Below are 13068 nucleotides of genomic sequence, written 5' to 3'. Positions count from 1 at the left end.
ACCAAATAATTACACTAAATAAATCCTAAGGGTAATGCCCAGATACGACACCGGTACAAAATCTTACCATAAACGAATATTTGAAAGAGGGTAAAAAATGAGACATTTTAAAATGTTCCTTATAACCACTAATTCGTTATAACCGTGTTCTTTATAGGGGGAGTTTACTGTATATGTTCTGTTCTGTTATATTTTTTCATATTTATGCTTTTAATGATTTCTTTGATTCACGAGGAGAAGTTGTCAGTTACATGTCAGGATATAGTTAATACTAGTATATTATACACATAAATGAAAGATTGTTAGAAAAACGACATAAGACCGAGAAAAACAAACGACAAAACTTTGTACAGTGAAGAAATGTAAGAATGTCTAAATAAACGACATAAGACCGAGAAAAACAAACGACAAAACTTTGCACAGTGAAGAAATGTAAGAATGTCTAAAAGCACACAAATATCAATATTTCTTTGATATGACTTAACGATATTCGGCAAAATCATGGACATTTTTGTTTAGAAAACGGGGGATATACTGTTAGAAACCCACTGATCTCCACTACTTTAGAAGTTGCTGTCTTAAAAGCGTGTTGAAACAGTATGAGACAAGCCCAGAAATGTTATAGAAATATATATCGAATAGTAAAGGCTTTTTCTGAAATACACGTTTGAAATTTATGTTCCATGTAAATTGTATGGAAAATCATCAAGACTTTCATCATAAAAAATGAACTCAGGGGACATTTTTGCTATTTGTAAATTCTGCGACCGTTTATAATTTGTCTAGCGTTCATATTTCAAGAATTCTTCTTCTAATAAATCCAGTACTTAGACGGATGTTGTCTCAAGGAGATGTTATTGAGTAGGTCTGTTTGACATTGAAATAAATCCCAGGACCGTTTTATCAGAAAATGTTTAATTTTATCGCAAAGCCAGTTTTTAAACACATTTCTAGATACTGGACGAAAGTCTTTTTTTATAGCAGACTTTTAAGAAACATCCAATAATCTTATATACCTGGTAACTTGATATAATGGCTCTATTGTATTGTAACCAATAGAAGTAGGAGAACAGGTCTGGTAATTATTACAGACTTCTTGCACTAAACAAATCAATGCCAAGTTTGTCATTTAACTGAATGTGAAGCAACTACCTGTGTTTTCTTTATCCATTTTATAATCAAAAGAGGATATAGAAATTCTGTATTAAAATTACACTCTAGTTAAAGATTTTTTTTTCTAATCGGAATACAACATCGGACATAGTTAATTTACTCACACAAAAGACGACACAAAATGACAAGAAACGCCAGAAATAAGCACAACAAACGCGTCATAAAAGAAATCATTGCTATTTGGTATAGATTTTAGCTCGGTGCCTAGCATAGGCGTACCGTACCCAGATAGTGTTTTCTCTGTCGTTTATACCACTTACAGAAGGAATGGGGAGCGCACTTTTCTGAAGAATCCGTCATATTTTAAATGATAATTTCCTGACAAATACTTACATTTTTTAGCTCACCTAAGCACGAAGTGCTCAAAGGTGAGCTTTTGTGATCGCCCTGTGTCCGTCGTCCGTCGTCGTCCGTCGTCCGTCCGTCGTCCGTCGTCGTCGTCAACAATTTGACTGTTAACACTCTAGAGGTCACATTTTTTGGCCCAATTTTAATGAAACTTGGTCAGAATGTTACCCTCAACAAAATCTTGGATGAGTTTGATATTGGGTCATCTGGGATCAAAAACTAGGTCGCCAGGTCAAATCAAAGGAAAAGCTTGTTAACACTCTAGAGGTCAAAATTTTGGCCCAATCTTAATGAAACTTAATCAGAATGTTACCCTAAATAAAATCTTAGATGAGTTTGATATTGGGTTATCTGGGGTTAAAAACTAGGTCACCAGGTCAAACCAAAGGAAAAGCTTGTTAACACTGTAGAGGCCGCATTTATGATTGTGTCTTCATGAAACTTGGTCAGAATGTTATTATTGATGATCTTAAGGTGCAGTTTGAATCTGGGTCATGTAGAATCGGAAACTAGGTCACTAGGTCAAATCAAAGGAAAAGCTAGTTTACACTGTAGAGGCCACATTTATGACCATATCTTAATGAAACAGGGTCAAAATGTTAATTTTGATAATCTATAGCTCAAGTTTAAATCTAGGTTAGGTGGGGTCAATAAATAGGTCACCAGGTCAAATCAAAGGAAAAGCTTGTTAACACTCTAGATGCCATATTTATGACTGTATCTTCATGAAACTTAGTCAGAATGTTTACCTTGATGATCTTTAGGATAGGTTCGAATCTTGGTCATGTCGGGTCAAAAACTAGGTCACCGGGTCAAATCAAAGGAAAAGCTAGTTAACACTTTAGAGGCCACATTTATGACCATATCTTAATGAAACTTGGTCAGAATGTTAATCCTGATGATCTTTAGGTCAAGTTTAAATCTGGGTCAGGTGGGGTCAAAAACTAGGTCACTAGGTCAAATCAAAGGAAAAGCTTGTTAACACTCTAGAGGCCACATTTATGACTGTAATCTTCATGAAACTTAGACATATTGTTAAACTTGATGATCTTTAGGTCAAGTTCGAATCTGGGTCATGTCGGATCAAAAACTAGGTCAAGGTGTCAAATCAAAGGAATAGCTAGTTAACACTTTCGAGGCCACATTTATGACCATATCTTAATGAAACTTGGTCAGAATGTTAATCTTGATGATTTTTAGGTCAATAGGTCAGGTGAGCGATACAGGGCCTTCAAGGCCCTCTTGTTTTTCAAAAATAAAAGTTTAATTAAGAGCGCACACTTACATAACATGTACGCAAGGAGAAGGCCAGATTACAAATTTACATTAACATTTTGTTTAAATATTTAGCATTTAAGCTGAAAATTCCGGGCAAATCATGTATGCAGCACTAGAAAAAACATGTCATGTAAATTTTGCAGTGGCTGTTTGTCAGAATCAGATGATGTTTATGGCGACCATTTGGTGAATGCTTTTCCACAAAGCGTTTACTGGAGTGCCATTGGCTTTTGTGTTGTATAAAAGGACGTGTTATGCCATAACATGAAGAATGACGCACATCTCGGCATATAAATGGACAAGATGAAGTACTTGTCAAAATAATTTTCTAATAGTAGTGTACAATATATGAATGAATGTGATTTATTTCTTTATTCCGATTCATACTGTAGATTTAAATGTTTTCGCCCAATTTGTTATAACTCTCACCTAATTATAATAACACCACAAAGGATAATCTTAATATATATCATTTAAACTCGCTTCATCTAAACATGCTAAATAGTATCTCATAATTATTCATCAGGGGTCTTCCCTGACCGAGTGGTTAAAGCTGATGACTTCGAACTATTTGTCCCTTGCTTCTGTTGGTTCGAGCATTGCCGTCACGTGGAAGCATCATGTTGGCTTGAAGAAGTTCGCTCGTGTCTGAAGTAATGTCACGGAGATAGCTTGGATTTTCCTCTATTATTAAAGCTGAAAAAATCGCCCTCTCACCTTAACTGTGTCGGTGAAACAAAACAAAACAAAACAAAATTTCCTTCTTCTGGCAAGTATAACAATTTTCTCTGTCTTCAATCTATTCCGTCTTGGTGTTTTTCTTAAAGAGAAACAAGAGGACCCTCAAGGCTCACAAGATTACCAATGAGCACATTTTGAACTTCATTTGAATTTCGTAATAATTAAAAAGCTATGATTGTAATTAGTCATGGGTTCTTTGAAAATAAAAAATCGACGTGTTGAAAGAAATAAAAGATGGTCTGTTAAGGAAGACATAAAGCATGTTCATTAGAATGATTAAGTCAATATGTTACAATGATCAGGCATGTGTACGTATGTCAAGCTCTATGAAAATGTCAGATCTTTTCAATGTCACTATCGGCTTAAAACAAGGTGAACCCTTGTCACCGATAATGTTTATTCTTTTTGTAAATGATACAGTTGATAATCTTGATATAAATTCTTTGACTTAGAATGACTTAGATTTATTGTCAAAATATTTTATTTTATTTGCAGACGATATTGTTTTATTCACAACTGACCCAAAGCAAGCACAAATTGACAGTCTTTGGCACTATTCTGTTAAATGGGGCTTAGAAATTAACATAGACAAGACTAAAATCTGTATTTTTAATCCCCGTCGTGGCGGAGGGATTATAGGAATGGTCCGTCCGTAACAAAATCGTGTCGGGTCCATATCTCCTAAACCCGTTGAAGGATTTTCATGAAACTTGGGTCAAATGATCACCTCATCAAGACGATGTGCAGAACCCATGAGTCAGCCTTGTCGGTTCAAGGTCAAGGTCACAACTCAAGGTCAAAGGTTTGAGCCTGCCATTTTGCGTCCGCTCTATATCTCATAAACCCCTTGAAGGAATTTTATAAAACTTGGATCAAATGATCACCTCATCAAGACGATGTGCAGAACCCATGAGTCAGCCATGCCGGCTTAAGGTCAAGGTCACAACTTAGGGTCAATGGTTTTGAGCCTTCCATTTTGTGTCAGCTCTATATCTTCTAAACTCCTTGAAGGATTTTCATGAAACTTGGGTCAAATGATCACCTCATCAAGACGATGTGCAGAACCCATAGCTCAGCCTTGTCGGCTCAAGGTCAAGGTCACAACTCAAGGTCAAAGGTTTGAGCCTTCCATTTTGTGTCCGCTCTATATCTCCTAAACCCCTTGAAGGAATTTTATCAATCTTGGGTCAAATGATCACCTCATCAAGACGATGTACAGAACCCATGAGTCAGTCATGCCGGCTCAAGGTCAAGGTCACAACTTAGGGTCAAAGGTTTTAGCCTTCCATTTTGTGTCCGCTCTATATCTCCTAAACCCCTTGAAGGAATTTTATAAAACTTGGGTAAAATGATTACCTCATCAAAACGATGTGCAGAAATTATGAGTCAACCATGCCAGCTCAAGGTCAAGGTCACAACTAAGGGTCGAGGTCAAGGTCACAACTTAGGGTCAAAGGTTTGAGCCTTCCAATTTGTGTCCGCTCTATATCTCCTAAACCCCTTGAAGGAATTTTATAAAACTTGGGTAAAATGATTACCTCATCAAAACGATGTGCAGAAATTATGAGTCAACCACGCCAGCTCAAGGTCAAGGTCACAACTAAGGGTCGAAGGTTTGAGCCTTCCATTTTGTGTCCACTCTGTATCTCCTAAACCCCTTGAAGGATTTTCATCAAACTTGGGTCAAATGATCACCTCATCAAGAACTCATGAGTCAGCCATGTCAACTTAAGGTCAAGGTCACAACTGAAGGTCAAAGATTTCAGCTCTGTATCTCCTAGACCCCTTGAAGGATTTTCATGAAACTTGGGTCAAATGATCACCTCATCAAGACGTTGTGCAGAATTCATGAGTCAGCCATGTCAGTTCAAGGTCAAGGTCACAGCTAAAATCAAAGGTTTACCCTTTCACTATCCATAGCAGTAGCGGGGGATTTAGCTGTCTTTCAGACTGCCTTTTTGAGAAACGGGAATGCAATCATAACGTAGATTTTTTCATAAATGATAAAGAAGTTGAAATTGTTGACAGTTTTATTTATTAAGGAATTAAATTTACACATACAGGAACTTTCAGAGATGCTGTGAAGCTTCTACATGATCAAGCTCTTAGAGGTTATTTTAATCTTCTGTCCTTATTTGATCATGTGGACATGAATGTAAAAACAAAAATGTCTTTATTCAATTCAATGGTCCTACCTATTTTACTATATGGCGCAGAAGTTTGGGGTGTCTACAAGTTAAAAGAAATTGACAAGTTACATGTTCGGTTTTGTAAATACCTCTTAGGTGTTAAAAGTCAGACCCCAAATTATTCGGGGTATGGCGAATTAGGGGTACTACCTTTGTCTGTTGTTTGTAAAATAAGAGCAATCAAATTTTGGTTAAAAATCATGAAGAACCCTAATTCTGCTTTATATGACATACATTCAGTTCCAAAAGAAAGTGTGCACTTAGTTTTCTGTTATTTTTTCTCGGTTATTTCATGAAAACTTATAATGTTTGGTACCAAAATTTAAATCAGTTCGTAAACAAATTGGTGTGCATTTTAGATTTTGAGTTATACCTGAGAGTTAGTGTATGAAAAAATGAAACAAAAACGTCGGGGAATTTTTTGAAATATTTAAACTTAAAAAGTGCACAGTTTCTTTTGGAACTGAGTATATTTCTTGAACAGTGCAGAACTATTAACGGTATTTGTTGGTCAAATCAAATTAACTCCATTATAGATCACCTTAAAATTGGTTACACTGATATACGCATGAACTTTGATAATAATTTGAACTATTCCCGTTGTTGAAAAACAGATTATATGATCAATTCATTCAAGAGTGGAGTGAATATATAAATGCTATGCCTAAACTGGAAAGTTACTGTAAATATAAAACGTCATTCTGTTTTGAGGATTATATTGTGAAATTAAACAAGAAATGTCTTTAAAAAGACAAACGGCGTAGAGGTAATAATGTTTGGCGCATGAAAAATTCAGAATTAAACAGAATGTACAGACAGAAAATATTTTGATATGCATATACGAACACATTGTTCATTTGCAAATATTCCAACTAAGCAGCAAATTTAAATGATCAAGAGGTATCCTTTCAGTGATAGAAGGTCAAAATGATTTGACGTCCTGGGCTGATTCTGTTGGGTCAGAATCCCCCATAAGTAACCCACTAGCACAATATGTCGACCAGCGTACAATTAGTTGGACTGGAAAAGGCTAAAGCAGTTGACATGAAAATAAAACCCTAGCTTTTAAATCACTAGTGACCCCCATAACTCTAATTACTTGATTAAATTCTCTGTTTAAAAAACAACTTAAAGCAAAAAATTAAACATTTGCAGATTGTGATACCCTCAATAAATGTTGAAATCTTTTTTATTTGGGTAAAGTAATAGGTAAATACTTACATAATATATGATGGAATAGTGATTTTTAAATTTAATTTGCACATTGTTGTTGTTTGCATAGTCATTATTTTCATGAAATTTAAAAATTTTCAGCTGACCTACTGGCCTCCGTTGGTGTTAATTGTTATTGTTTTTGTCTGCACTTGCCAGAGCGAGGCTCTAGTGGGGAAAGACCCCTGGTGTCAAATTATGTAGGGAATAACTCAGTTTCGTGAAATAGTAACAAAGAATTGTTATTTTTTCTGCTTTATTTTCACGAAGAGCATGAATTTGCCATGTGTGCGAAACCGCGTACAGTCCGACACCGGGTACACTGACTGTATACAGTTACAACCAGCCACCACTCATTCATCCATAAGCGAGGTACGCAACGGGGGAAGAAGTTTACTTTCGATTTCTCTAGCGGTGATAAATTACTAAAAACTTTAAATTAGAATATATCATTTTAGTTTAGGGTAACAAAACTACTAAATATGTTCTATTTAATATGTGCCTTCTGATAATCAATGTCATTTAAGACTTAATAAATGGTTTATCTTCTCAGCGCGCACCTGTTCCGTGTCCCGATTACTACAGAATCTAGGTCAAAATCCATGTTATTCAGCTAACGCCGAAAAATACTGATTTACGAAAAATGTTTACTTGTATGAGATTAAGTTCACATCAGCTGGAAATTGAGATGGGTAGATATAATAATATAGATAGAAGTAACAGACTATGTAAGATATGTAACCGAAATGTTGTGGAGTCAGAATATCATTTCATTCTTTGTTGTAGTAACTATACAGATATTAGAAAGACGCACGTACCTTGGTATTACACATATGGCCACCTATTCAGAAATTTAATAATTTAATGCCTTCGAAAAATGCTAAACTGATTATTAAGATAGCTAAGTTTATTAAAGAAGCCACGCAATATAGAATCAATGTACTTAAAAATAATACCACATAATTTCACGAAAATTGTTATATATGTTTTGTTTGTTTGGATGTTTCCTAACATATACTTTTGTATAATTTATACGTTTGTTAATGTATGCATACACTTTTATTTTTTGCACTATATATTTATACATGTATTGTATTGTTTGTTAATATGCCATGTTCTTTTTATATTTGTTAATGGCCAAAGGCATGTATAATGCCGAATTTGCCGAATAAACCTTGAACATGCAGTTTGTTATCTCCTTACCATATCTGCTTAAAGCGGTCTATCCTACTTATCGCGGCGTGGACGAGAAGATATAAACAAAGTCACGTTGTTTCTTGATGTTATCTGCTATCGCGTACATGTTATCTGGGTATGCCGTATCTATGCATTTCTTATAGTTTGTATGAATTTAAACAATTGTCAGTTTAGCCATTTTGTTGCCTTTATAATGCTAACATCTCTCGTTTCTTGTCATTTTAAGGTAACCGTTGTCCAGTGTGAATAATTAAAGTAGACTTAAATGGTAACAGCTTGGATCCGGAGGTTTCGTCACTATTTTTATACATTTGATTTTTTTTTTAATTTAACGAATCAACAATGTACCCAATCAATACCCAATCAATGACTCAACAATTTCAGTCATCTTTCAAAACGTTGATATTTAAAATCATAATGACACGTTAATGCGTCTACCTGGAGTGGCGCCATAAATTATACTATAAATAGATCCTCGTAATGAGCTATTTTTGATTTTAGATTTCCCGTTTTTCTACAGCAACAAGGTTTGTTTTTTCTGTATTTGCTTCATGGTTTAAATTATAATGATGAAGCAATTTTATTACCAATTTGAAATAATAAATTGAACCAATTCATTTCAATTTGGTAATAAAATTGTCTTTCCAACAGTTCAGTAGTTAAACTTTAATTACTCAATTACTTAATGACCTCAAGGGGTCGTTCAACCATTAACGGATCACATGGTGCAAAATTAACTCCGGGACAATTTCTAGCTTAACTTTAAGTCTTACAGGGTTAATTGTTACTATTTTTTTTTCTCTGCAGAAAGTAGGGATATGATAAAAGATGAAAAAAAATTCTCTTGAAATTAGAATATGTGGCAGGTTTTCCTATAGGAAACGCACCAATATACAAGGTCAGTGATTGACAAAAGAAAGCTGTTACTACAGAAGTTATAGGCCAGCCCGTTCCCAGTTCTGACATGGGAGGAAGATGGTAGAGTTGTTACTGTTACACCAAGTGATTATTTTTATCACACATTCTGAAATTTTCAACACTGTTCATCACTTAACTGTTACGAGGTACTACTAAGGGAAATTCCATGAAAATTGTCATAATTTTCTATGTACAATTTATTTTGGGTTTAACTGATATGCAGGTTCGAAGAAACCTGTGAGATTATTTAACAATATGATGAATGGTGTATAAATATACAATAACTCTTTTACTTGACAGTTTCATGCTTTATATATATATATATATATATATATATATATATATATATATATATATATATATATATATATATATATATATATATATATATATATATTGTAATTACTGTGGAATCAAATCTAGTTATGATATTTGCACAAGTCATAAATATCTTTTTTTTTAAAAACTTGTTTTAAGTTGTGATGTTTTCTTACTACTCCACTGTCAGGAAACAGTGTATTAGAAGATGCCTGAATATCAATGACAGTCTTACTTGATCCAGTTTTACCAACATTATGCTATAGAAGTATTCCGAAATCATAAGATCTAGCCATATATGAGTTTGATGCCAAAATATTTCCATTTTGGTTCAATAGTATTCTTTATGTAAGTATATGACAAAGAATTCATAGTTACAGTAAAAGGACAATTAGAACTTACTGATTATGAAGCCAGACAAAGTGACTAAAAGTTAACATTGTAGCCTTGAGCTTTATTTTCATGTTACATAAAACATGCATATTTTATTTGCTTTTTCAATTTTTAAACGCAATTCATGCACTGAACATTACATTGAAAATGTATTGAACCGTATGCAGAAAGATTAGTTGACAAAATGTAGGTGATTTTTTATAGGTATTGCTACATTTATAATCCCATTCACGTGGCTTTGTTTACAAACAGTAAAAGTATTGTCTTCTCCTGACAGGTTTAAACTTTTCCCTTAAAGTCATCTTTGCAAAATGTACAAATATGCCAATTTTCAGAAATTTTCTTTCTACTGTTTTATATATACATGCATTTTTAAAAAGGGATCCCTGATGTTGAGCATGCATAAAATTATAGAAAAGCCTGTCCTAGCCCCATCTTGTGGCTTTCATACTCCAGTTCCAACTTTAACAACGCTCAGTTTGATGTGCCAGCATAAAACTTCTTCAATTCTTGTACAGCCATATCCTGACTTTAACTCCTCCGCATTTTCTGTTTGGTCACTCCATACTACTTGGAATCTGTTTGCTAACCTTTCTTGTTCGGCTTATCGTGATTATTTGTTTCGGGATCTCAGTCCATAGTGTGTTACTGATAAAATTATATAAAGTCATTATTTTATTCAACTGTTTGTATCTTTTTATTTTAGAATAAATAAAATATCTTTCCTATTCGTTTATTTGTATGTAAGATCATTTATTTTTTGTTTGATCTGTTGACTTTTCCGTGTATTATAAAGGATTATAATATACTCTCTAAATAGACCAAAATTGATATAAATTGTTGAAGATTTAAGTGAAGTATTATACATTACTCTTGACGCGAGTCAACTGATATGCTTAGATATATAGGCGTTGATAATATAAAACTATGTATGGCAATCTCAGGCTTACTGTTTATTGTGTTGTAATATTTCAGTAAAATTATTATCAATTTGTATAATTCTAGTTGATAATATAAAACTATGTATGGCAATCTCAGGCTTACTGTTTATTGTGTTGTAATATTTCAGTAAAATTATTATCAATTTGTATAATTCTAGACGGGATAATTCACTATCAAATATAGAGAACTCGTCAGGGTACTATGTATTTCATTGATAATAAAATGTTTTTTCTCAGAGTCTTTTGAACAAGGTGATTATACACAAGATACCCTCAAATTTAAACTTGCCTAAAATTTAATTTCCTATCAGCAAGTTTCGATCTTCCTGAATGACAGAGTAACATTGTTTTAGTGTAATCTTTAGACACTTTTCTTAATTTTTGCATTATGACTTGTGACATTAGTATTGTTTCAGATAGTCTTTCTATAAAGCCTACATATGTCGAAGACTTGGGTGACTAATGCAAGGGTTCTTTAAGACCTTAGGTAGTTGTAATGTTATATTTTCTTGCCCGTAGGTATTTTTTAAATAAACTCAATCTTCTCGTAAGATACAGTAAAACCTTATCTTAAGGTAAATAAGGTCGATGTCTTATTTTTGTCTTAAACAGATAGAAGAAATGAATTTACGGAAATTAAGGGTTCTTTTTTACTTTCATGCATTTGTCTGCAACTGAAACCTCATAGATTTAATTAAATAAGCTTTTTTACAAATAAAATTCTGAAAGAGACTCAGAATGTCATTTTTTTTTCTTTAATGAAAAAGTATACTTTTTTATTTCAGGAAATGAAATGGATGGTAGATCAAACGGAATTATGTTAATATTGAAAAGAAACTACACAGCAAACGTAAAGCCTAAACGACAACTGCATCGAATGTTGGAAGTTTAATATAATATTACATCTATCAAACAAGATCTCTATACGCATTTTAAGGCAGTCGTCGTAACTGGAAAGAAGAAAAAAGACCGAGTAGATATAACCCTAAAACCACTACTGTAGAAATTCACTGTAAACCATTGATCTCTAGTGGCATGATGATGTAGTCCTAACGCTATGCACGATATTAAATTCAAGAACTCTAAACGAAAGTAGAGCAGAGCAACAGATGTTTTAAAAAATAAAGCATGTGTTAAGATTAAGATTTGTTAGTATATCTTCAAGGTTTCCTTTATTTGTTTGTTTTTAAGTATTTGATGTATACGTTTTCAATTCTCACATATGAGTTTTCATCATGAATAAAAACAAAAACAAAAACAGGGCATTTTACAGAAAGTCTGACACGCATGGTGAGGAACGAAAAAATGACACATTTGTGAAAGCGATAACAATTTTGCAAGAGTCGTCGTCGAGTGTACAAATATTACCACATATTGAGTATATATTTAAGTTTTTTGGAGACAGCTTGTTACTGTATGAAAGCGGACAAGTTCAAGTTTTCACACAATTATCAACCACTTTATCCGACAAGCTAACATACTTTGCTAGACAAAGTCTTCCTCGACTCAAGCTAGAAAACATTGGTTCTTGGTCGCAGCTGCATGAGTGTTTCTTGATATACAAATTGAATGATGGTGACACAATTGTTTTACCTCAAGTTAGTCAGACGACATATTTCTTTGAACAGTTAAAAGAAAATATATCAGTAGTTTATGTCAAACTTGATGATATATTGGAAGAAAACAATACTATTGTGAAATGTTTACCTTCTGAAATATTACATAGACACAACTATAGTGAAAGTTCTAACTATTTCACTTGGAAAGATGCGTTCTGCACCACAACGCGCAAAATATCTTTGAAAAGTTTAAGTAAAGTTAGAACACCCACTTTTGACAGTTCATCAATTGTGTTTCCACTATCAGGAGAATTTCAAATGACTGAAAACTTTCCCCAACAAGTAACTGAAGAGCAAAATGATGAGGGGAGGAGTGTATTTGCGTTTTCAAATGGCCAGTCTTTGCCAGTGACCAGTGATCAAGCTTCAAGCTTGGCAATAGGTGGTAATAGTTTGTCTAGATACCACGGACATAATGCTTCTTCTGGAAATGAGATTGCGCATGCTAGTAATTTAATGCATTTTTCTAGGAATCAGTCTAATACAGTGCAAAGGCCAAGACATCCGGATTTTATAGAATATAATGACAGACTAAGATCATATGCACGGTGGACACGGAGAAGTCCTGATCCCAATACACTTAGCAGGGCGGGCTTCTTTTTTACAAGTAAGTGCAAAATTGTTGATGCATATTTACAAATTGTGCATAGTAAAGTTTGACTAAACATCGTTTAATAGATGTTCATCAGTCTTCAAAGTAAAGACTACACAATGAATGTCACTAATGAGGCACTAGTGAGT

General features: G+C 33.8%; 1 protein-coding gene across 1 annotated transcript; it reads left to right on the top strand.

Annotated features, from left to right (window-relative positions):
• Positions 1-11071: 11071 nt before the first annotated feature.
• LOC128554639 (uncharacterized) lies at positions 11072-12934 on the top strand (the record flags this gene model as incomplete). Its single annotated transcript, XM_053535929.1, has 2 exons — positions 11072-11195; positions 11494-12934. A coding segment is annotated over exon 2 (991 nt), but the record flags the coding sequence as incomplete, so codon positions are not given.
• Positions 12935-13068: the final 134 nt, after the last annotated feature.

Source organism: Mercenaria mercenaria, unplaced genomic scaffold, assembly GCF_021730395.1.
Source record: "Mercenaria mercenaria strain notata unplaced genomic scaffold, MADL_Memer_1 contig_586, whole genome shotgun sequence".
Lineage (NCBI taxonomy): Eukaryota > Metazoa > Mollusca > Bivalvia > Venerida > Veneridae > Mercenaria > Mercenaria mercenaria.
The sequence above is the reverse complement of the archived record's forward strand: the minus strand, read 5'-3'. Positions and strand labels throughout refer to the sequence as shown.